Consider the following 25,821-nt stretch of genomic DNA (forward strand, 5'->3'; position numbering starts at 1 on the left):
GTCCATTTATTTTCACTCTTCTTTCACACAGTGAAGGCAAGCTGGCAGTGGCTCCATTATGCTCTATGGAACATTAATGTGGGCATCCATGGGTCCAGTGGAGCTCGCGCAAGGCACCATGATAGCCAAGGAGTATCGAACACTGGTTGCAGAGCACGTAAACCCCTTCATAATGGTAATGTTTCCTGACAGATGTGGCATTTTTCAACAAGATAATGCACCATGTCATAAGGCCAGGAGTGTGATGGGATGGTTTGAAGAACACATGGCGAGTTCCAGTTGATATGCTGGCTCCTCAACTCACCTGATCTGTACCCAGTCGAACACTTCTGGGATGTTACTGAACGTGGCGTCGTGAGCTTAATCCCCCCCCCCCCCCCCCCCCCCCCAGAATTTATGGGAATTAGGTGACCTGTGTGTGCAGATGTGGTGCCAGCTCCCTCCAATGACCTACCAAGGCCTCATAGTTTCATGCTGTGATGCATAGTCACTGTTATCGCTGCCAGAGGTGGACATACTGGCCCTTAGGTAGGTGGTCACAATGTTCTGCTGATCAGTGGTCTTTTTTTTTTTTTCCACCAGCATTTTGTTTAGTGGGAACTAGCAACTACATTAAATTTTTAAAGGGTTTATTAATGATTCTGTCAACAGTTGCAGTACTTATATTAGATGACTAGTTTCAAACCTTACACATTGATTTTCAACCCTGGCCTACTGAGGATACAAAAAACAGTACACAGTCTTCATCGAACAGTGGATATAAAAATGGAATTACAATAAACATTTCCAATGTAACAAATTAATTATTTGAATACAAACATACATGCACTGACAGTGTCTTATCTTAATAATAAACATCAAAGTGGCAACACATGCTTTATAAATGTTTGCAGAAACAATGTCACAAGCCACACGTGCCTCTTACCAAATCGAAATCAAACTGGAAGTCAACATAGCCAACAGCACCATGAAACTTTCGATGGCCCTAGTGTCACTTTTCATGTACAAGCACATGTTTGCAGCCAACAGGTGTGTCACATTTTAAAGTAGATGCATCTATGCACCTTTACTAAACATGACACCAATACAGTAAATAGCAACAACAAATGTTACACAAATACAAATACTAGTGTCGCATGTACACATTACGTATTTGAACTTGAGACAAGCATTTCACGTCCAGGTGGGCGTCCACAGCCAATGAGCACATCAAATTAAAATGCAGACATCGCAGTGGTTTTACTAACACATCACATTTGATATAAAGTATAATGAAACAAATAAAAATCATGTGTGTTGCTCCATTACAAATTTTCCATCATACATACAAACGGTTATCTTCCAAAAGTCTACATACATAAAAGATTTTAAAAAAAAAAACAGTTTATATTGTTTGTTCAAACAATAAGTTTTGTAATAAAACAGTTACATAGCCCTTTTAAAACAGTATCTCGTGGTACAGAACCATTATGACATCTCATCATGCACGACCACATCAAAATCACCTTATCAAGTACTCATAGTGTGAATCTGTTCATACGAGTCCTGTTGTTGTAACCCACATGCTCAAATATGGATACTCAAACATTTTAACTAATTCTAAACAATTTTGTGTTACTGGTCATGCATGCTGCATGAACAAGCTTCTTCATATGGTGTCCTTATGAATTATGGCACCTATTGGATACAGGCATCATGACCTGACATAATTTACTAACAAGACATGCTAATACAATGACAGATGCACTTAAGTGCTCTCCTACAAAATGTTGTTTCAAATTCTAACATCGTGAACTGATATATTTGCCAGCTTGGCAAGGACCAGGTGATCAAAAAGTCAGTATAAATTTGAAAACTGAATAAATCATGGAATAATGTAGATAGAGAGGCACAAATTTACACACATGCTTGGAATGACATTGGCTTTTATTAGGGGAAGGAAATATATATATATATATATATATATATATATATATATATATATATATATATATATATATATATATATATATATATATATATATATGACACACACACAAAAGTTCAGAAAATGTGCGACAGATGGTGCTTCATCTGATCAGAATAGCAATAATTAGCATAACAAAGTAAGACAAAGCAAAGATGATGATATTTACAGGAAATGCTCAATATGTCCACCGTCATTCCTCAACAATAGCTGTAGTCGAGGAATAATGTTGTGAACAGCATTGTAAAGCATGTCTGGAGTTATGGTGAGGCATTGGCATCAGATCTTGTCTTTCACCATGCCTAGAGATGTTGGCCGATCACAATACACTTGTGACTTCAGGTAACCCCAAAGCCAATAATTGCATGGACTGAGGTCTGGGGACCTGGGAGGCCAAGCATGACGAAAGTGGCGGCTGAGCATACGATCATCACCAAACTATGCGTGCAAGAGATCTTTCACGTGTCTAGCAATATGGGGTGGAGCGCCATCCTGCATAAACATCGTACGTTCCAGCAGGTGTTTATCAGCCAGGCTGGGGATGTGATCGGTTCTGTAACATATCGGCGTACCTCTCACCCATCACGGTAACAGTTACAAAACCAGAATCATGCATTTCCTCTAAGGAAAAAAGGCCCGATAACGGTAGATGTGGTAATTCCAACCCATACTGTGACTTTCTCGTTGTGCAATGGAGTTTCCATGACAGTTCTAGGATTTTCGCTAGCCCAAATTCTGCAGTTGTGGGCGTTGACAGACCCTCGGAGCGTGAAATGAGCTTCGTCGGTCCACAACAAGTTACTCAACCGATCGTCATCTTCTGCCATCTTTTGAAATGCCCACACCACAAATACCCTCTGCTTCACTAAATCGCCAGGTAACAGTTCGTGATGCTGATAAATTTTGTACGGATAGCATTGGAGGGTGCCCCTAAGTGCCAACCAAACAGTAGTGTATGGAATGCCGGTGCGACGTGTGAATGCCCGAGCACTGACTTCCCCATGCATAGACGAACCCACTACAGTCTCCATTGCTTCCTGAACTGTCTCAGCAGTATTACACCTTGTGCTCGGTCGGCCAGTATGGGGTCTATCGTCTAAACAACCCGTGGCTTCGAACTTCGAAATCATTCTCGCCACAGCTGCGTTTGTCAGCGGACCTTTACCTGTTCGAATCCCCTTCCTATGGCGATAGGATCGTAATGCTGAACGAGCACATTCCACATTCTGCTTATACAGCTTCACTAAAAGCGCCTTTTCAGGTAACGTCAGCATGCTGCGACTGCTGGCGCATCTGATTCTCTCTGTCATTACAGCTCCTTTTATACACAATTGTCATGCGGAGTCACTGACTTTTGCTGTCCAGCGCCATCTGTTGGACATTTTGTGAACTTTGTTTCTTTTTGGTTCTAATAAAACCCCATGTCATTCCAAGCATGTGTGTCAATTTTTACCTCTCTATCTACATTATTCCGTGGTTTATTAAGTTTTCAAATTTATACTGACTTTTTGGTCACCTGGTATATCTAATTACGGATTACATTCAGCTGATATGATATACACTACGAAGCACACTCATATGAAACATTGTTTTATACAGTGCACAGTTCTGTATTTCCTATTTATTCGGTGTGAGATCATCATACACTATTTTGGGTACCTAATGCAGTAATTAAAAATTGAAGAGGTCTTTATGTGTAGCCCGCATGTGAAATCTACGTACTCAAACTAAAAAATGAAATGAAATTTAAATTAAGAAATAAAATTTAAAAATCCTAGAGATAAAATTGTAAAAAAAATCAGGCCATTGTGTCTGGCCTCTGTGTACATGCCCTTCTGCACATCATCTGCACATTTTATTTAAAAACCATCTAACCCCAAAGATCATGGCATACAAAACTGAGCCTCTGTTAATGTCCTTGCATTACCATCTAGCAGTTATCAGGAAATGGCATTGGTGTCCCAGAACATGTGATAAAGACACTGGTGACATTCAGCGGGCACTCAATGAAATGTCCTTGTGCAACTAAGTATGCAGATAGGTACGTAGTGTTTACATTACAGTGTTCTTGCTCATGTGCATAGTATTAAGAAGTTCAAGAAATCACACAAGCCCGAAATTTAATTTGGGGAGTGTGGGCTTAGTGTAACCATGACATGACAACAAATGTCACTGCTTCACGTACACCAGCACTGGCATGGTACATTGTATTATTGCTTACCACAAGGATGGATCCAATAGTGTATAATGGCAATGTACCCCTCACATATAAATGTTTCTTCTCAGTGCATTTGTGTGCTTTTAAAAACACAACTTAAGGATTGGTTTTCGTAAATAGCAATTTGAGTACAAGGTGTATTTAGGCATACAATGCCTGTTATGCAAAACTCATAATGCAGCAACAAATGTGATTTTTGTGTGTTTCATTGTACTTCATATTAAATGTGATTGGTTAATAAAGGTGCTGCGATGTCAACATTTTAATTTGATGTGCTTATTGCACTTGGATGCACTCCTGAACATGAAATTCTTCCCTTAAGTTCAAATATGTAATGTGTCCATGTGACACTAGTATTTGTATTTGTGTAATACTTGTACATTTGTTGTTTTTATTCACTGTATTGATATTATGTTTAATAAAGGTGCTTAGATGCATCCACATTTAAAATTTGACATGCCCATTGGCTGCGGTCATGCACTTGTTCATGAGGCGCAACACTAGTTCCACTGAAAGTTTCCTGGTGTAGCTGGCTATGTCAACCTCCAGTTTGATTTTTGACTTGGTAAGAGGTGCGTGAGGCTTGTGACATTCATTCTGCAAACATTTATATTCCACTTTTGTATTCGCCATTCATGGATAACTAGGTATGGCTTATTGTATCCTCAGTAGGCCAGTATTCAAAATGAACCTCTAAGGTTTGTTGAAACTAATCGTCTAATGTAAGTACTGCAACTGTTGATAGAATCATTAGTAAACACTTTAAGGGAAAAAAAAGTATAGCCAGTTATTTTAACAGAGTCATGTTGCTGCTGACATTCAGTTTTCTTGTAGTGGTATCATAATTAGAAAAGCAGTGGCACCAGAATTTTGGGACTAACTATAGACAGAAAGCTCACAGGAATTGCACATATTTGCACCCTGCTGCAGAAGCTGAATAACGAATACTGCCATTTATACAATTAGACTATTAATTGTCTAAGTGGAGAAAGCTTCTCTCAGAACAGTGGGGTTTCTTATATTGTGATTGTTGTATGTCTGCATGCTAATGAAATTTGTGCTTAGTGACATTACATTGTTTCAAACCAATAGCAGCATCCAATCAATGATGTGTTTTAAATGGTTGCAAATGGTTCTTTAATGGTCTTCAGTCTAGTGTAAATATTTTAATGCCCTCCTCAACAATTCTCTAAGGACCAATACATATGAGGTTAGAAATTTCACATAAATACCACCTTCATGAAGCCTTCTGTACAAGACAGTAAATACCAGTCTTCTTCTGGCTGTATCGAGGGCAGGCTGTAATTGAGATGGGGTTTTAGTTCCATTTCCATTGTATACATAGCAATCTTTGGCCCATTTTATATAATCCTTTGGTTGTACAGATGTAGAACATCTGGCTATAAATTTTGCCACAGTCAGTGTATGAAAGGCAAGTGTGCATGTTCCAGTCTGTGTCCAAAACCCTGTTTCAGTCTTTTATGAAATTTCATCAAATTTAAGAAAAATAGGAATAAACTGGCATGCTAGAATACTTCGTAAATAACTGAATTCTGTGTGCTAACTGTGATGTATTCAGGTCTGTAATATGTGTGGTGGAAGCAGGAAGGAGTCTAACTTCTCTGATAAGGTTTTGTCAAGTTCTTGCAGTGTATCGCAACAGGTGACATTTCCAGTTGAACATCTGTTACTAATTTTTCCATGATGCCACAACTTCAGCATATTTTCATTCTATACACATATCTTTTATCTTTCATAATGTAGTTTGTAGAATTATCAGTGCTATTTGTAGGTGATGATACACCTCTTACTGGACATTAATGTGGAGTGTTTCCACCCTTTGTCTCTCTGACAACTGTGCTGGAAACACTCCCAGTGAGGTTCCTGAATGTTATGGAGGAATGGTAGCCCATTCTACTTGAAGAGCTGAAAATGAAGGAGATAGTAGTGTTGGATGCTTGGGTTTGGAGTGAAGTTGACATTCTAACACATCCCAGAAGTGTTCCACGGTTTAGGCTGGGACTGTGGGCAGGTCAGTCCATTTCAGGGATGTTACTGTCCACAAACCATTGCCTCACAGATGCTGCTTTGACATGGTGCACTGTCTCGCTGATACAGTCAGTCATCTACGAATTGTTCCTCTACTGTACACAGTACACAATGCTGTAAAATGTGTCCATGTCATTCCACATTTAATGTTTTCTTAAATGCAATAAGGGGGCCATGTGCTAACCACAAAAAACACCCACATACCACAATACGAGGGTGGGTAATAGTTTTGGCTATGGGGCCAGTTTGAGGATGCAGAGGTTTGCAGGGGGCTGCGCCTTTTAGAAATCATTGCATGCAATAGTTAACTTTGCATTTCAGGAAAGATATAAATCGTTTCTCTTTCTATGCTGCTTATCTCATTTTCCCCTCTTGTGCCTTCATGGGCTCTTGAAGCTAATTTGCGTTGGTTTGCTTGTAGGAATATTCTGTCTTGTACTACTCTTTCCCTGTCCAGTTCTTTCCCTGTACCACACATTACCCCCCCCCCCCCCCCGCCCCGTACCTCCCCTTACCCCCGTACCTCCCCTTACCCCCGTACCTCCCCTTACCCCCGTACCTCCCCTTACCCCCGTACCTCCCCTTACCCCCGTACCTCCCCTTACCCCCGTACCTCCCCTTACCCCCGTACCTCCCCTTACCCCCGTACCTCCCCTTACCCCCGTACCTCCCCTTACCCCCGTACCTCCCCTTACCGCCGTACCTCCCCTTACCGCCGTACCTCCCCTTACCGCCGTACCTCCCCTTACCGCCGTACCTCCCCTTACCCCCGTACCGCCCCTTACCCCCGTACCGCCCCTTACCCCCGTACCGCCCCTTACCCCCGTACCGCCCTTCCGCCCCTTACCCCCGTACCGCCCTTCCGCCCCTTACCCCCGTACCGCCCTTCCGCCCCTTACCCCCGTACCCCCCTCCCCTCCCCGTACCGCCCTTCCCCCCACGTACCGCCCTTCCCCTGGTTAATTCCCAGCCCCGGCATGTGGGGCTCACACGTACCCTCTGGTACAGGCCAGGCCCAGGGAGGCATGAGTGCCTGAGCTGTTACCTTCCTCCTCTGTCGATTGGTCCCTCCAGTAGTTGTTTGGGAAGTGTGACCTAAGGTGAGGACAATCACCTAAGGCAGGGGGCTCCCCTTTGGAGGGCCCCTGCTGGAAGGAGCGTGCCATCGGAGACGCTGCAATCATGGGGTTACTTCTTCCCAAGGACTGATTTTTCTTCTCTTTCTCTTAGTGTTTCACATCAAAGAAAGTGGAATGAAGCTCCTGCCTCAATGTCTCTTTCTGTTGCGCCTCTGTATCTACCAGCCTCACATTTAGACGAAAATGAGACTTTTGCTACTGCAAACCCTTTTGTTATACAGAAAGGCGTGGATGGTATCATCGACCCTGGGAAGTCATGCTCTCGTCTCCACAGTGGAACTCTGCTTTTGGAAGTTGATAGTACTCTCCAGGCCCAGAAACTGCTCAAGGCCCAACTCCACCATGAATACCCTATAAATGTGGAGGCTCACAGGACACTTAACTCGTACCGCGGTGTTATCTACACCTGGCTGTTGGACGGTTTGACAGAGGATGAAATAACTAATTATCTGTAGGATCAAGGTGTTACTGCTGTTCATAGAGTTATGAAGAAGGAAGCTGCTGATTTGGTGCCCACCCGCACATTGTTCCTGACTTTCGATCGGTTAACGCTTCCTACCAAGATAAAGGCAGGCTATGAAGTCATCTCTGTGCGTCCTTACGTTCCCAATTCATTGAGGTGTTATAAATGCCTCCAGTTCATTCATACCAGCACATCATGTAAAAATGCAGCCAAATGTGTCACTTGTAGCAGGGATGCACACGAGGGCACCTGTCCACCTCCTTCACCCAACTGCGTTAATTGTCATGGAGAACATGCTGCTGCTTCTTTTTCTTGTTCCATCTATCAAGACGAGTGGGCTGTTCAGGAGATAAGGGTGAAGGAGAAGGTACCTTTTCCTGTTGCCCGGAAACTGTTGGCAAGCCGTAAACCGAATGTCCCTTCATCTGGAATCTACAGCATCATGTTAGCCTCTCCCCATCCCACGAAAAACATGGCTCCACAAACTTTTGAATTACAATTCAGTTCTATGGTGGTAAAGTTGCCTTGCCTTCAAGCTCTCCCGCTTCCTGGGCTGTAGATTCTGCTACCTGTTCTTCGCTCTCACTGGCAAAGACAGTGGCAACGCAGCCAGTGAATTGTCAATTCAAAAAGGATTATTCACAGGAAGATTTCTGCTAATCGCCAAAAGTCAAAACAATTATCCAAAGACAAACAGTCTTCCCTCTCTCCAACTCGTCAGCCCTCTTTGACTCATCGGTCCTTTTCAAACTGACCGACACTGGGGAAGCTCCGTTGATCCCACTGAGTTGCTGAACAAAGATCCTCCTCCTGTGGATTCCCGTGGCCATCCTCCCTCGATGGCTCGCCCTAAGCGGCCATCCAGGTGAGTGTTTCTTCTTCATTCTCCAGTGTTCCTAAATTTTATGACCCTTTTACAGTGGAATATCCGTGGCCTTCGGTCTAATAGGGCAGACCTCAAGCTGCTCCTGCGATCGCAATGTCCACTTGTAGTCTGTCTCCAAGAAACCAAGCTGTGTCCTCAAGACCAGTTTGCTCTTTCCCATTTTACTTCACTACGGATGGACCTTCCTCTTACAGCGAGGATTCCTGATCATGGTGGGGTCATGCTGCTTCTACGAGATGATGTTTGTCATCGTTCGATCCCCTTGCACACCCACCTGCAAGCAGTTGCTGCCCGTGTTTTCCTTCCCAAATTTACCTCTCCCTCTGCACCATTTATATTCCTTCGTCTTCTGCTGTCACTAGAGTGGACCTGATGCAGCTTGTTCTCAGCTTCCTCCACCCTTTCTGCTCCTCGGTGACACCAATGCCCATCATCCTCCTCCTTGGGGCTCGCCTGTCGCCTGCCCGAGAGGTTCTCTTTTGGTGGATCTACTTAATGATCTTAATCTTGTGTGCCTTAACACTGGCAAAGCCACATTTCTCTCTGATTCCACGCACACTTATTCCCACTTAGACCTCTCGATCTGCTCTGTCCAGCTCGCTCGACGTCTCTAGTGGTGAGCTCTTTCTGATACTTACTCGTGTGACCACTTCCCTTGTGTGGCTCGCCTGTACAATCATACCCCACCACAGCCGCCCGCTCATTGGAAATTCTCTCTTGCTGACTGGAGGCTATATTCCTCCTTGGCAGTCTTTGATGAGCGGCCATTTTCCAGCTGTTCTCTTGGCTGCCTAATCATCTATCCCTCGTACTACTACTTCTCCCCATCGGGTCCTGGTTCCTTGGTGGACTGTGGAGTGCGACATTGCGATTTGTGCCCGACAACATGCACTTCGTGTATTTCACCAGCTCATTCAACAGTTTTATTCCTTCCTCTCTTGTTTGGGGTAGTCTGCGCCAGCTTTCCAGGACTTACCGCCCACTCCCCGAACCCTGGTCTGACTGTGGCGGGAAACATGATAGTCGACCCTGTCGATGTTTCCAATGCTTTGGGCCAGTACTTTGCTGAGGTTTCCATCTCCACCCACTACTATCCTGCCTTCCTTCCTCGGAAACAGGCGGAAGAGGCTCATGCAAGTCCCTTTTCTCTCTTTGAATTGAGAATGCTACAATACTCCTTTTACTGTGAGGGAGCTCGAGCGTGCTCTCTCCTCATCCATGTCTTCTGCTCCTGCATCCGATACATCCTCATGCTGCAGAATCTTCCTCCTGTGGGAAAATGCTTTCTCCTCGATACCTACAACAGTATTTGGACTGATGGTGTATTTCCCACACTTTGGCGTTAAGCTATTATTGTTCCCCTACCTAAGCCTGGTAAAGATAAATCTCTTCCTTCCAGCTATTGTCGAATTTCCCTTACCAGCAGCGTATGTAAGGTGATGGAACGCATGATCAATGGTCGATTAGTGTGGTGGCTGGAGTCACACCATCTTCTCACTAACGCTCAATGTGGGTTCCGAAAGTGCCGCTCAGTGGTTGATCATCTCGTCACCCTGTTGACGTTCATCTTTAATAATTTTCTGCAGAAGCGACAAACAGTGGCTGTATTCTTTGATTTGGAGAAAGCCTATGATACTTGTTGGTGGACAGGCATTCTATGTACTATGCACACATGGGGCCTTCACGGTCACCTTCCCACTTTCATCCGGGAATTTTTAACAGACCGAGTTTTCTGGGTACGTGTGGGTTCCTCCTTATTCCACACCTTTTCACAGGAGAACGGGGTGCGTCAGGGCTCTGTACTGAGTGTCGTCCTCTTCGCCATAGCCATCAACCCAATTATGGACTGCCTTCTAGCTGGCATTTCTGGCTCTCTTTTTCGTTGATGGCTTTGCTATTTCTTACAGCTCCCAGCAGACGTGTCTCCTGCAATGCTATCTTCAGCATTATCTGGACCGTCTGTATTCGTGGAGTGTTACAAATGGTTTCCGCTTTCCTGCTACCGAATCTGTTTGTGTCAACTTCTGGCAGTACAAGGCGTTTCTTCCACCATCCCTTGCGACTGGGCCAAAATGCTCTCCCATTTGTGGCTGCAACGAAGTTCTTAGAGCTTACGTTTGATAGGAAACTCAGTTGGTCTCCCCACATGTCCTACCTGGCTGCACGATGCACCTGGTCCCTCAATATCCTTCGTGTATTGAGTGGTACCTTTTGGGGAGTTGACCGGACTGTCCTTCGTCTCTATCAATCTCTTGTCTGTTCCACGTTGGATTATGGATGCATTGTCTACTTCTCTGCATGGCCATCAATCTTATGCTGTCTAAATACAATACACCATTTGGGGATCCGTCTCACCACTGGTGCCTTCTGTACTAGCCCAGTTGAGAGTCTCCACGCAGAAGCCTGTCCTACCAATGTCATACCGACGCGACATCCTACTCAGTAGGTATGCGTGTCTGCTTTCTTCCATGCCAGGCTATCTAATCTTTGACCCTTTTTTTTGATGACATTCTTGACTGCCAATATGAGATGTACGTTTCTTATCTGCGGCCTCCCGGTGTCCGCTTTCGTCACCTGCTTCAGCAGCTGCAGTTCACACTTCCTGCCACTTTCCGAATCGGTGAGAGCACTTCACCACCTTGGCTTCAAGCACAGTTTTGTGTTCATTTTGGCTCAACTGATTCCTGAAGGATTTGACTCCCGAGCTGACCTACCGCTGCAAATTTCTTGAACTTCGCTCATAACTTGCTGATAGCATATTTTTGTACACTGGTGGTTCCAAGTCCGCCCACAGTGTTGGCTGTGCTTTTGTCGTCAGGATGGTAGTTTCAATACCGGCTTCTCGACCAGTGCACAATTTTTACCACAGAGTTTTTTGCCCTCTTTTAGGCTGTTCACTACTTCCAGAGGCACCAGCTCACTTGCTGTGTGATCCCTTCAGAGTTTAGGTGATCCAGATCCAGTCCACCCCATCGTTCGATGGATCCAGGACTGCCTCCATTTGTTCCCAGATGGGGGACCCCAGGTGATGTTCATGTGGGTTTCTGGCCATGTTAGTGTGCCTGGGAATGATGCTGTTGATGCTGCAGCCAAGGCCGCAGTCCATCTCGGTCGGCCCACCTGTTACCCTGTTCCCTTGCAAGATATTAGTACTTTTCTCTATCAGCGTAACTGTGACTTTGGCATGACCATTGGTGCTCCCTTCATGGGAACAAACCTCTCCCAACAGCCTGGTCGGCTTCCTCCCGGCCGTCTCGCCGTGAGGAAGTAATGTTAGCTTGGTTGCGAATAGGGCACTGCCGCTTTAATCACTGCCACTTGTTGAGTGGTGACCCTGCACCCAGCTGTCCTTTCTGTAGCCAGCCATTAACAGTCAAGACATTTCCTGATCCTCAGCCGCCATTTTAGCCACTTATGTCTCAGGGTCGAGCTGCCGCCCGCTTTGCCACACATTTTAGCGGGTGACATGCAAGCTGTGGCTTACGTTTTAAGGTTTTAAAAAAGCAGTAATATGACAAAAGAGATTTGATTTCTACCTGGTGACTCTGGTGTCTTGCCGACTTCTTTTAGATTTGTTTTTTCTTTCTTTCCTTCTGTATTGGACCTTGAAACAATTGTTTACCCTCACAGTCCCAGCTTTCTATGGTTCTATACTAGGCGCTTATGACCTTAGATGTTGGTGCGCCCTAAACACACCCCCCCCCACACACACACACACACACACACACACACACACACACACACACACACACACACACACAAATCCTCTGTACTTCACTGTTGCCACTACATACATGGCAAGTAAAATTCTCTAGGCAGTCACTAAACCCAGTTCTTCTGGATTGACTTTTGTACTCGATGCTTTTTAACTCCTTACATAAAGTCATTGTGGTAACTAGACTGCTGATAACACTTTGGAACTTGAGTGATTCCTTCTACTGATTTCAAAAAATTTGTTACAACCACCCTCCACAGTGTTTGATGGTTCCTCACTGTCAGTACATGAGGTCTGCCTGGTTTTTGTTTAGCTGTGGCTCCTTTGCATTTCCCTTCATAATCACTCCATTAACAGTTGAGTTTCACAGCTTTAGAAGGGGTGAAATGTCCTTGAGAGATTTTTTTGTTGACATCCAACAACTAGTTCACATTTGAAGTCTGTGAATTCGCACAACTGATCCATTCTGCCTATTACTGCTTGTCTGCTGACAACACAACTCCGTGCCTCTTTTTATACTGTCAGGCCTGCTTCTTGTCACATATTTTGATGAGTTCTGTATTATGTAGGAGTGTCCAGATACATGTGATCAGGTAGTATATAATGAACTAAGATGTAGTAAATCTAAATTCAGCAGATCAGATTAATCCGCGCTTAAAAGCTGAACCAGAGAAGTATGTAGAATTATACCTGACACCAAATTGCAAAACTACATACATTTTTGAGTAATAAATAAATCTACATACATACCTGAATAATGTTACCAGTAAACTGGGCACTGCTATGACCTGTTAGTCTTATGTCTGTGTGTAATTTGGCCATTGTACTTACAGGATGCTAAATTCTACTACAAGAAGCTGGGCAAGTAAACTCCTCAAGTAGTTTTGCAAGCTTATGTTACAAACAGGAATAAACTCAATAGGCCAGTCATTACGTAGACCAATGAAGAGACAAGACTTTCTACTTGCTGCTCCTATTTTGATTTCTGTGGTCTGATACCGGTTTTCTGGCAATTCTGAAATCACTTCCATTGCGCAAGGTGGTTCAGTGATTAACGCCCATTGTCTCATTCTGGAGGAATAAGGTTTAAGTCTCCCAATTGGCCATCCTGGTCTAGGCTTTATGTAGTTTCTTTAGGATCTTGTAAATTATCTTAGTGGTGTTGCTTACTGAAGGCTAATAGCTAGATGGCCCAGAGAGAGAGAGAGAGAGAGAGAGAGAGAGAGAGAGAGATAGAGATAGAGATAGAGATATCAGATCAGATCACCTTGATCGCTGTTTAGCGACAGAAGTCAAGTTGGAGTATGTACCCATCTCTTGCATTAGAAATTTGAATTAATGAATCACCACTAGGAAGAAAATTTTGAATGTGAACAGCCAGCCTGAACGATAGTGAGATATCATTCAGTTGAGAGATATAATAACTGTGGAAGACTAACATACACACACTCGTGTATTGACAAGATGATTAAATTTCATAAAATATAGTTCTTTGAAGCTGATATGTTTGTGAGTACACTCGTATCCAGCAGTGATACATGACTGTAATTGGAATAAAAGGCAAACAAAATTTAGTGTTAACAGTTATGCCTCCTATTTCTTGTGCTGATACACACAGTGCATTCCATAAGTAATGCGACCAATTTATTTCTGACACAATGGTACACCACAGCGTGTTGTAACTGGCTGGGCTAAGTGAAGGGGAGTATTAGCTTCAAAACGCTCTTTGTGTCATTCGGCTGCGAGCTGCTGGAGAGTCAGGACGTGCGTTTCCGTCAACCCCATTTTGAGTTTATGTAACACGGCACAATGGATCATTCTGTAGAGCAACGGTACACTATCAGATTTTGCATTTAGCTTGGGAAGTCCACCACCGAAACGTTTCCATTACTTCAGCATGCCTTTGAGACTGATTGCTTGTCCAAATCACAAGTATTCTGATGGCACAAGTCGTTCATGGTGGGCCAAGAGAAGATCACCAACGAACCTCACAGTGGATGGCCATCAACTGCACGAGTTGACAAAACTGTGACACATGTGCATGATTGTTTGAACTATGACAAAACGGCTGAGCCTTCAGTTGATAGCACAAACTCAAAACATGTCAAAAACAACTGTTTCCTGCATTGTGACTGAAGATTTGAACATGAGAAAGGTGTGTACCAAACTCGTCCCAAAAGTGTTGACCGATGAACACACGCACATGCGAGTGCTTTGGTGCCGAGAAATGTTGGAAATGTGTGAAAATGATCCTCATTTTTTAAACTCAGTTATCACTAGTGATGAGTCATAGATTTTTGAGTACGACCCCGAGACAAAAAGGCAGAGTTCAGAGTGGCACACCCCATCGTCGCCCTGTCCCAAGAAGGCGCACATGAGCAAGTCCAGGATTAAAACCGTGCTCATTGTCTTCTTTGATGTCAGAGGCATTGTCCACCATGAACTCGTAGCTACTGGGACTACAGTGAACTCGGCTTTCTACTTGGAAGTGCACAAAAGACTGAAAAGGAGGGTCTCATGCTGCCGAAGCGACATCAAGGACACGTGGAAAGTTCACCACAACAATGTGCCGAGTCACAGTGCCTTTGTTGTCAACGACTTCCTGGCCAGGACCAGGACCCCATTGGTTCCCCAGCCTCCCTACAGTCCTGACCTGGCTCCCGCTGACTGTTTTTTGTTTCCTCGGTTAAAAGGAGTCATGAAAGGAAAACATTGGGACATGATTGAAAGCACCCAGGCACATGTTACACCAGAACTAAAGGACATTCTGGAAAAGACATTCCAGGATGCCATACAGGCATGGAAACACCGCCTCCAGAAGTGTATTGATGCAAGAGGGCGTGATTTTGAAAATTTTTGATTATTTGTACAAATATATTCAATAAATGATTTTTTATGAAGGCAGTGGTGGTGGTGGTGGTGGTGGTGGTGGTGGTGGTGGTGGTGGTGGTGGTGGTGCGATTGATGCTTCTACTTTCAATCTACTTTCACTGCCTTATGGCTTTAGGCAGTCTAGCATAATCGTTCAGCAGGATGTCCATTCTAATTTTAACTTGTCACTTATAGCAGTGGTAATACTTGAAACAGAAGGCTTACTGTAACCAGAACTAAACAGCATTGAAATCTTAATTCTGAATGGAATATGTACCAGATATATTTGTTCAACAACAGCATCGGTAGTGTACTTCTTGCCTTAAAAACACTAATGTCAAATGGGATAAATTCAGAGTCAGAATACAAGATCATTAGGTTAAGTAAACAGTCCTTAAAGTACCCGAAGTAGTAACAAAGTTTCTGTTGACCACTCACATAAAATATCGAAGTCAGGAGTGCTTCTGGGAAAGCTTGGCAAACATTGCATATAAATGTCCTAATCAATTAGTCCAGCCATAAGCTGAGAGAGAAACATTTATAGAATTGTTGGCAGTGCAGCAAATGTCTTTCTGAGATTTGTATTTAGCAGTTGGCTAGACAAACATCAAATGAGGGGGAACACATTAGATCTGCTGGAAACAAACAAGCCCAAACTTCCATGTTAAATTAAAAAAGAAATAAGAATTACAGACCATTAGGCTATTGGAACAACATTGATCACTTACAGAACCAAGATATTTGTTCTTACGTACTATGACAGCAAAAATATTACTAACATTTTCTGCAGCCAGTAATGAGTGGTCTCCTGAAGGTAGGAAAATGTAGAGAATATGTTGCACGTATGCTGATGTATTGCTGACAACATGTAGTTAATTTCATGGCATGGAAGATAGTGAGGGATGGGAACAACCCACAATAATTAAATACCAACAGAAAGGTATCAAGGTCACTGGCAGAGCTGCGTGTCAGATTCAATCAAAGCTGAATAATGCCCATAAAGATCCAAGATGAGCAACAGAGAAACATTGAAAGCTGAATAACGCCCAAAAAGATCCAAGATGAGCAATAGAGAAACATTCAGTGAACTTGCAACAAAATCTGATCTGTGAGGCTGTTCTGGTTTGGTTCTATGTAAGTTCAGTCACTTGATAATTGTCATCTGTTCAAGTGCTCATTGATTGTGATAGCAACAAAACAGGAAGAATATAAAAGGAAATTTCACAAGACAGAATACATCATTTCAGCTAATTTTACCAGAGAAGATTGCAGAACTCAGTCGTCACATGGATACAGAAATGATGGCTGTAGAAATATGTCAGCATGGAATTAGAATACCATTGAAGTCACTTCAGAGAGGAAAGACCAGATGCAAAATAACTGACCTTTTTTCTAGCAACATTCTTTAGCAGGTCACTAGAACGATGGAGGGTCCTACATGATTATAAAAAGGCAAATTTTTTTCCAGGCCTTAAGAAGGGTTACAGAGTGGATGTACAGAACTCCTGGACCTGTGTCCCTCACATATGTTTGTTTTAGAACTGCAGAACATATTTTCGATTTGTGAATGATTAGTTTCTTTGAAGACTGAATAGCTCCTGTGTAAGAGTGAACACAGATTCCACAAGCATCAAATGTATCGAAATTGAGCTTTCACTTTGTTAATGAAATCCAGTAGGTTGTAGAGAGTAGAGGCCACATCGGTAACTTGTTTCTTGACTTTGAGGTAGCCTTAGATACGTTACTGCAGTGTACTTTAGTAAACAAAATTTGTTTCAGAATAGGTATGTGATTGGATTGAAGACTTCAAAGGAAATAGTACTTAGAATGTTACAAGCAAAAGTAGTGTTAATTTTAGCTAAAGAAATTATAAATGAATTATGTGCCTGATAAAAATGGTAACTTTCGGGCTGTTTGCAAATGTACAGGGTGCTGGCCACAATCATAAATACATATTATGTAAAGTGCATAAGGTGAAGAAACTGGATTCCATTTTACTACACAATCAGTGATCGTTCACTGGAATGGAACACAACTGTAAAGTATCTAACCATGGCAATTCAAGGTGGAATAACTGCCCAAATCTACTTTAGTGGAAGACAGATGATAGACCAGGATTTATCAGATGAATCCAAGAAAGTGTAATTTATCTGTGGAAGCATTTTTGTAAAAGTCATTCTTAAAACAAGTCGCAAGTGTCGTTAATTGGGGTGGAGTTCTTACTAAGTTGAATCAGAAATAGTTTAAAGATGTGCACAATTCTTGACAGGTTTTTTAGTCAGTGTGTGTAAATCATTTGTAGTAAAAGTACTGCTAAAATTAGAAATATTTCTGCATAGAGTGTGGGAATGATAATCAGATTTCTCACATAGCATCTGTTAATGAAACAGGACAAAACAAAATATTTCTTATGTTCTGTCGGGCCCGCAGCATAGTATACATCAGTATAAGACAATGAAAATGAATGCTCCAAAACCAGCTGCAATAAAGTAATATGTTTTTTAATATTTTACACGACAGGCCTGTTACAGCTTATTGCCATTATCAAGTGACATATAGTTGGAAGTGACGACACATTGCATCTATAGTAAAGTCTTTCTGTCATGTCTTGGTAAGTATAATACTTCTTGTAGTTACTGAATTGTCAACATATCTGACAAAAACATATTTTTACATTTTGTAACTACAAAAAGTATTATACTTGCCAAGACATGACAGGTAGACTTTACTATAGATGCAATATGTCATCACTTTCAACTAGACATCACTTGATAATGGCAGTGAGTCGAAAAAGGCCTGTTGTATAAAATATGAATAAAAGTATATACCCTCATTGGAGCTAGTTTTGGAGCATTAATTTTGATTTAAAATATTTGTTACAGCGGAAAACCTCCACCACACACTATGCTGTGGCTTATGAAGTAAAATGTAGATTTAACTGTAAAAATGGTGTCCAGCATGCGTCTGTGCATGCAAAAGATATAATTGAATTCGTGCATGGAGAGCAAATTGTACCCATTGATATCTAGTGATTTGTAATAAAAGTTAATGGTGATGATAGATGTGAGCCTACTGAGACAGCATGTTGTGCACATTAGCTGTAATTAAAGTAAGCGATCTGATGAAGACATTTTTTGGACATCCTTTCTTAGTTTACACATCTCACAGTGAACAGCACCACAGTGGGATCCATCCATAAAGACTGATGGTGTGTAGCTAGGGAACTATGTAAAAGGATTATCACTCACTTGTGTGAAAAATTATGTTGGTAATAGAAGTGATTGAGCGTGGTCCACTGAACCATTAGCAGACATAGTATGACAGTTGCCTGAATCATATAGTCATCAGAAAGAAAACTACAATTTCACCACTAAAAGTCAGTCTCCAAAAGCTGGTCCATTAAATGAGAATACGCAACAAACTTCTAGAGACAATTGTCAATGTCTAAATTGATAAGTGTTCTTTTTGTGTAGCTAGAGTGTGATTCCATGGTATCGTGGGATACAAAAAATGTATCGATTATAAGTGAGTGCTACAAGAAGACACTTGACTTAAGTTGAAGGTCTGAGTTTTCTTCAGCCATATCAGAACATTCCTTTTTCATTTAAGTATGATAACATAAGAATTTAACTATTCTTGTGAGCTGTGAGTTTATAACATTATTTGATTTGACTGTGTAATTACACACAGCATACAATGCAGATGTGGCACTGAGGACTCTCATCTTGTAGGGTGTGTAAAAGGTGTCCTGTCCGAGATTTGTGAGACTGTGCTGTGTGTGTAACATTTTTCATTTAATATTGTATTTGTAGTTTTACGAAAGTGTCATATTTATTGATTCTAGTTTTTATGAGATTGACATGTAGCCTTCTCATCACTGAAAACATGAATGCTGTTTCAACAAAATCTGTTTATGAAGTAGAAATGGTGCTTTAAATCAGTCTTATTTGTATCAAAATGAATATAAAGCATGCCATAAAATGAATAACTCTTACATTTTGTAACTGTATAAGAAAGTTTTAAATTTATTGCCTTTATTTGTGAACAGTGATCTATGGACTTCTGTGCAGATTTATGAACATTAGACTACTTATTCCTCCATCTCATTCGTTCACCTCATGAAAGATTATTATAAATCAAATTTTAGTGTCCCTACATAGAATGCATTGTAATTTGTCAAGAGTGTTAGCTTCTTTTATTCAGTATTCAATATTCTTCCCTACCCCCCTCCTGCCCTCTCCCCCTGTATGGCTAAATAATAGCAGTACTGCCATTTGCGCACACCAGGCAGTAAATCACACATATTTATACATCTTTTTTCACAAATAAGTGCAACACAAGAGCACTAGAATCAATAAATAAAATTCTTTTGGGCGGTTATACATGAAACTTGATAAGAGATATGTGTGTACTATTCATTTGGATGTTTATTGACTGGTGTATATTAAACTTTCATGAATGTACCTAAAGATCTTGTTTGCTCCAGTGTGACTTCTATGTTTGTACATTTCTCTTTTTCCATGTGATGTTTTTGGACATTCTGCAGGTATTCTCAGTATTCTATGTATTATTAATTTACTGTGTACAAATTAAATTTCCAAAAATTGCACATTTTCATTTTTAAGGGCCCTGTGGTCACACAACTGCCAGGAGCACCATCAGCTATAAAAATTTTAAAGGTAAATGATGGTGTTAATCTGTCTTGGGACCCTCCACCAAATGAGGTCATTATAGAGTACTCTGTATATCTTGCAGTACGCAGTGCCACTTCTCAAGTACGGGTAAGATTTTCAATATGTGTAACTTTACACTGTTTCTTTGTGTAGCATCTAGCGTTTGAATAAAGTAACTGAAATTGTTAATTTCATATTTGTTGTAAATTTTGTTGTACATATTCATAGAAGTGGAGGAAAAAAATTAATCGTAAATGAGTTTGTAGAAAAATACACTTCGCATCTGTGCAGAACTACTAGTTTGTGAATGGTAGTAAATAAACCTAAATTTCTGTGTGCCTTGACTAACGTCAGTTTTTGAAATGCTTATAAATTGTTGTTTTCAGGGAGAAAATAAAACTGTCTTGAGTACATCCACCCAGTTAGCTTTTATGAGAGTCTATTGTGGACCTAACAGTAACTGCAGGATAGAACCTCATCAAATTGCTGAAGCTCACATTGATAAAAACACAAAGCCTGCCATTATATTCAGAATAGCTGCTCGAAATGAGAGGGGATACGGGCCAGCTACACAAGTGAGGTGGCTTCAAGGTATGTTTTTCTTCAATATGTTATATTCATTAGGCTTAGAAAAGTGTTGTTCCACGTAAGTACAGCACAGTGTGTTCTGAATTGTGTTTGGAAACATCTGCCACAGACAGATTGCATAGGTTTCCAAACTGGAACTCACCATTAGTAGTTACATAAACTTCTGTTCTATACACTCTCTCTCTACAGTATGCACTTCACCTGTCCAGTAGCATAACTTCTATAGTTCTTCAGTTTGAGGCTTGTGATGAGCTCGTTAGGTTTATTAATGATCAGAAATGTAATGTACACTGCTGGCCTTTAAAAATACAACACCAGGAAGAATAGAAAACAAATAAAATTTTACTTATGGTGTGTATAGAGCACAGTAGGATAAATACATAATTAAATTTGTAGGAGTGTATAGGGTGTGAAATTTAGTGCACAGAGCTGGCACATCTGGTAGGAACAGCAGTTCTGACTGAGCAGGGTATTGGATCAGACTAAACTTGGTTGACAGATACAGGTACATTGTTCCGTGCTGCTTCAGCTGTAAGCCAGAGTTCGTCAACTGTAATGGCTGGTGAGTGGTGGCATGTCAGTTTCTTTGTCACCCATGACAAGATACTTAAAATTGTGCTCTTGCATGTAGTATGCTTTGTGCCAATGTGTGTTGCATGCTGCCTTCAGTGCGTTGCAATTTTAATGGCTGTCAGTGTAGTATAAATTTGCTGCTGGGGAAAATTAAAACAATCAAAGGGAATGGTCAATTTTGGACATGATTTCATAACCACACTCATCAGTGGATGAATACATGATTAAAATATAATTCTTGCCTAGAAAATTATTCATTTGCAACTTTTCTTATTTATGTTACATTGTTGAGAAACATGGATCTGAGACTTTGAGGTTCACTGTTGGTTCATACAAACAATATGACACTAATTTTTTTAAGTTAATGTGTCCATGAAGCATAGATTATAAACAACTATCTGACTGAAGGAAATTTGGAGTCGCAGAAGTTTATGCTTGTAGATGGTATCAAATCAAGAATAAATCAAAGAACACCAGTTCTACATACCTAATCTTCAGATGATCGAAGCAGGGTAGTTTTCATTGACTGGAGCCGAAGTTTGTGCAGTATGTGCAAGAGAAATGGAATGAAGACCCCCTGATTATTCAGGAAGTTAACAGAATGAAGGCACTGGAAATAGAGGAATTTTCTGACAGTGTGCAGCATGGAATTGAAAACAAGCACTGGCTGGTGTGCAAGGATAATGAAGATTGCAGAGCTTACGTTATGCTGAAGAACAGCCCCAGCTCAGCAACTTCCCATGGCTTACTTTTCAGTGCCACATAATCAGTGTAAGGAAACTGCACAACTGCTAAGCTAATTTATTTTGATGTTCTTCCAGATATTACAGTTATCATAGAGGATGCTACTATAACAAGTTCTGCCAATGAAAAGCCCAGAATAACAGTAATGCTCGGTGCTCTGACAAATGGTAGGAAGCTGCCCCTTTATTCTTCAGAGGGAAACCATACGAAAGATAAACTGCCTACAGGACTCCTCTTCAGGTGTCAAGGAAAGGAATGCTTCATTGGTTGTTGGTCGAAGGTTGTTTCCAACCGAATACCAGCCTATTTTCTTAATAGAAGAAAAATGTTGGTGCTGACACCTTTCAGGGCACACCTCAATCAGGAAGCTAAGCATATGATATCAAATTTCAACACAGACCTAGTAATAATTCCTAGTTGCTTGTTCTCAAAGCCTCAAGCAGTGGATGTTGTTGTGAACAGACCTTTCTAGGTTCACATCTGACAGCTTTGGTGAGTGGCTTGCTCAAGAAGCTATCGACATCTGTCCTTGTGCAGTGGACCCTTAATGCCTGGAGCAGAATCTAAGGTGACTCCATAATGAAGTAGTTCAAAAAGTGCTGCATATCAAGTGGTACAGAAGACCATGAAGGATAAAATGGCAGTAGCAAAGTGATAGAGTTCCAGAAAATATTATAACATCCGTGCCAAGCGAAAATATATACATCTACAAAAGTCTTGAGGGGACAAAAAACTGTGGATGCTGTTCAGCACTAATAACTTGACAATGAAGTATGCATTCACGTGTTCAATTAAAGAAGGCTGCCGGATTGGAGAGAAACCATAGAGGTGACCAAAAGACAATTTCCAATTGTTTGCAACAAAGATCTCTTTATTTATTGACCAACTATTTTTGGGCCTTGCCATCTTTCAAAAGCTGCATGTTGCTGAAAACAAAATTTTGTGAGCGGATGCTTCAAATGTGGATAATTAAGATATCAGTAACTCTGTGGCCCAGATGTTAAGAAAAGTACTGTATGCATTGTCCAGACATCCAACCTGAAATTAGTATGTGTTAAGGGTGAGGGTGCTATTTACATTGGGACGGAGGAAGTAATGTTCACAGGCAAGCAAGTTCTGTTCACCAGTTAACTCATGCAAGTACTTGTAAAAAAATTATGATTATCAACTATGAGATTTTGGGCATTTGTCATCATCTTTCATGAACAGTTCATTCGATAACCACATTTTATTCATAAGATCCACTGAATATATATGGTCTTATGTTCTTGATGTGCAGATGGTTACATCTGTTGGGACATGAGCTTCATATGTAAATGTAAATATGAAATAATAATAGTTATACTCTAAGCAGCTTTCAGATAAGTTGTTTTGACCATCATCAGTGAAGCCCTGATTTGGCTTATATCAATTGCTGCCTCTTCTCCAAGATAAAAAAAAACTTGCTGTTGTTGTAGCATTTTGAAAGTAATAAGGAGCTTTAAGATGATGCCAAATGACAAACAAGTCACTGGTAGCAATGTTCTATGCTGAGGGTATTCAGATTCTTAACCACTGCTACAGCAACTTCTTTATGTCTCAGGAAAGTATGCCGAGTAATAATTTAATATTTAACATGTATGTAATAAAGTGTCATCATGTTGCCAGTGTTTTCTGAAGTACCCAGTGGAAGCTTACTTTTCAAATTTATCTTCTATGTGGCTGTACATTGTTTGGATAATGGGAAGTAGTGAACCTGAGCCTTGGTAAGTCATATGGCATATAATAGACATAAACAAGTTTCCATTGGAATCCTATTGTGCAAATTATTTGATAACTGGTTCCTCTTGTAGGTGTATTCTGCCTACAAATGATAAATTTATTGTTCTGCATGGGCACAATAGCACTGCAGAGTAGTCATTGTCGGAGTGAATGTAACTGCTAGCTGCCAGTGAGTTGACTACCAGCTGGGGAGCAGAATCTCACATTGACGACTGAATCTTAATGTATTTGTGGGGGAGCGGAGTGCCCAAACACTGTGTGGAGAATGAGCGCATAGGAAAGCACAACACGTGACCAGTGAAGGTGACTGACAACTGAGCACACAGAAACAGAGCACTGCGTGAGGCGAAGGCTTGGTCCATGGGCATCGAAATCAGCATTAGATCTGCTGGGCCAGGCCTATTTCCACTGGTAAATAAACTCCTGGCTCAATGGGTCTGCCCATGCTGTGCTTAACATGCACATTCTGTGGCAACATTCTGTACTGTTTCACTGTGGTAACATGCTAGTGCCTCTGGATCCATCTCAATGTCCATTGGTGAGGATACTAAATCCCTCCCCCTTGAAAAGGCTGTGTAGGCCCAGAATTTTCCCAATTTATGCTGTGACCACCGTCTCAAAACCAAAGATGACACTAGAGTGCTCGGCAGCGGAACAACCAATGAAAAAAGCATCTTGCACCTGCTGGAGTGGCGGAAGATTGCTGTGGTAACAGTTGGTCCACTGTTCAGTTGTGAGCAAGAGTCCACCAATGGCGGGCAGGGAAAAGGGGGCACTGGTTCAAATTCTGTGGTCTCCATAGTGGTAGTCATGGGAGCCTAGCTCTGCTGACACACTATTCTGTGGTCGAAGGTAGGATGGGAGAGAGCATGCTGGGGCAGCAGTGGGTGAGTATGCTTTCATACTAGGGAGCCTCCCACCAGAACAACAAAGCAGCTGACCCCGTCTCCCAGCTGACCCCGTCTCCCAGCTGGCTTGGAGATGATGTCATCGTAAGTCTGACAGGTTGAGGCTGTGACCAATTGTAATGACACTTCAGCTACTCCCAACTGACAGCCACAAGAAACAGCTGCTGAGCTTTGTGGCCCACCACTGCACCCAGCAGTCGTCCCTGCTGCTGGCTTAGAAGACTGGGCCAAAACGGCAGCCCCATGGCGAATACATGACAGGCCGTAGTGGTTCGGGACAGGCGACTCGGGTTGTGACAGATGCAAAAGACCCTTCGGCTGGCACCCATTAACAGGTGATGCCCAATATTTAGCCAGAAAACTTGACAAAACATTGCTTTGAGATGGGGCAGACACGGACTTCTTCTTTTGTGTCTCGAATGTATGCATGAAGCAGTCCACCTCAGAGAGAGACACCGAGTAAAATGAGGTGGCAGTCTGATGCTGGATAAAACTGCAGATGCAAAAGTCTTCAAACTGTCATGACACAAAGTGCCAATTGTTATCAAATACGAGGTTCATGGAAAAGCCTTTGACAGCAAAAGTGTCTGGCAACACATGAACAGTAACCGTTGATGCTATGAAGGACAGCTTTGCAGTCTACAGCAGATTTGACAATACATTGATCACCAACAGCCACGTGCTTCCCAAAATGCGGTCCACAAAGTCAACATGCATCCTGTCCCAAGGGTGCTCCGTGTCTGGCAAAGGGGAAAACTGACACAGCAGCACATCTTGGTTTTGTGCACAAGCAGCACAAGCCCACATAAGGTATTCAGTATCACGAGTGATCATCGTCCAGTAGGTGTAACAAAGTGCCAAAGACTTCCTAAGAGTAAAACCCCAGTGCAACACATGCAGCAGCTGGACTATGTGAGAACGCAATACCAGAGGGATGACCTGTCGGCAACTTTGCTCCTCTGTGGCAAGCATGAGGATGGCCTACCCAAATCTCGAGTTGATCACATAGGAGAAAACGCTTGTGCCATGCCAATTCCACTCCCAAAAGAATGCATTCTGGGCATCCCATCTATACAGCTGAAACAATTTTATGGAAAAGTGGATTGGTGGCCGTGGCCAGGAAAATCCAGCGAAATGTACTGCAAGGTATCATCTGAGGCAAAAACAAGAGCCTCATGTCATTTGAACTTGGAATTCAGTCCCACTGACAATCATGATAGTGCATCTGCATTTGTATGCCAGGCAGTGGACAGGTATCAAATGTCAT

The 25,821-nt window shown here is 41.9% G+C and overlaps 1 protein-coding gene across 2 annotated transcripts in view; it reads left to right on the forward strand.

The window, feature by feature from the left end:
• LOC126470300 (host cell factor 2) overlaps positions 1 to 25,821 on the forward strand; it is a 280,358-nt gene that overhangs the window by 229,389 nt on the left and 25,148 nt on the right. For both annotated transcript variants that reach the window (XM_050098071.1, XM_050098070.1), the window contains exons 15-16: positions 19,933 to 20,088; positions 20,367 to 20,571. In XM_050098071.1, the coding sequence (XP_049954028.1) occupies positions 19,933 to 20,088; positions 20,367 to 20,571 (361 nt within the window). The remainder of the gene's footprint in view (positions 1 to 19,932; positions 20,089 to 20,366; positions 20,572 to 25,821) is intronic.

Source organism: Schistocerca serialis, chromosome 3, assembly GCF_023864345.2.
Source record: "Schistocerca serialis cubense isolate TAMUIC-IGC-003099 chromosome 3, iqSchSeri2.2, whole genome shotgun sequence".
In the NCBI taxonomy this organism is placed as follows: Eukaryota; Metazoa; Arthropoda; class Insecta; order Orthoptera; family Acrididae; genus Schistocerca; species Schistocerca serialis.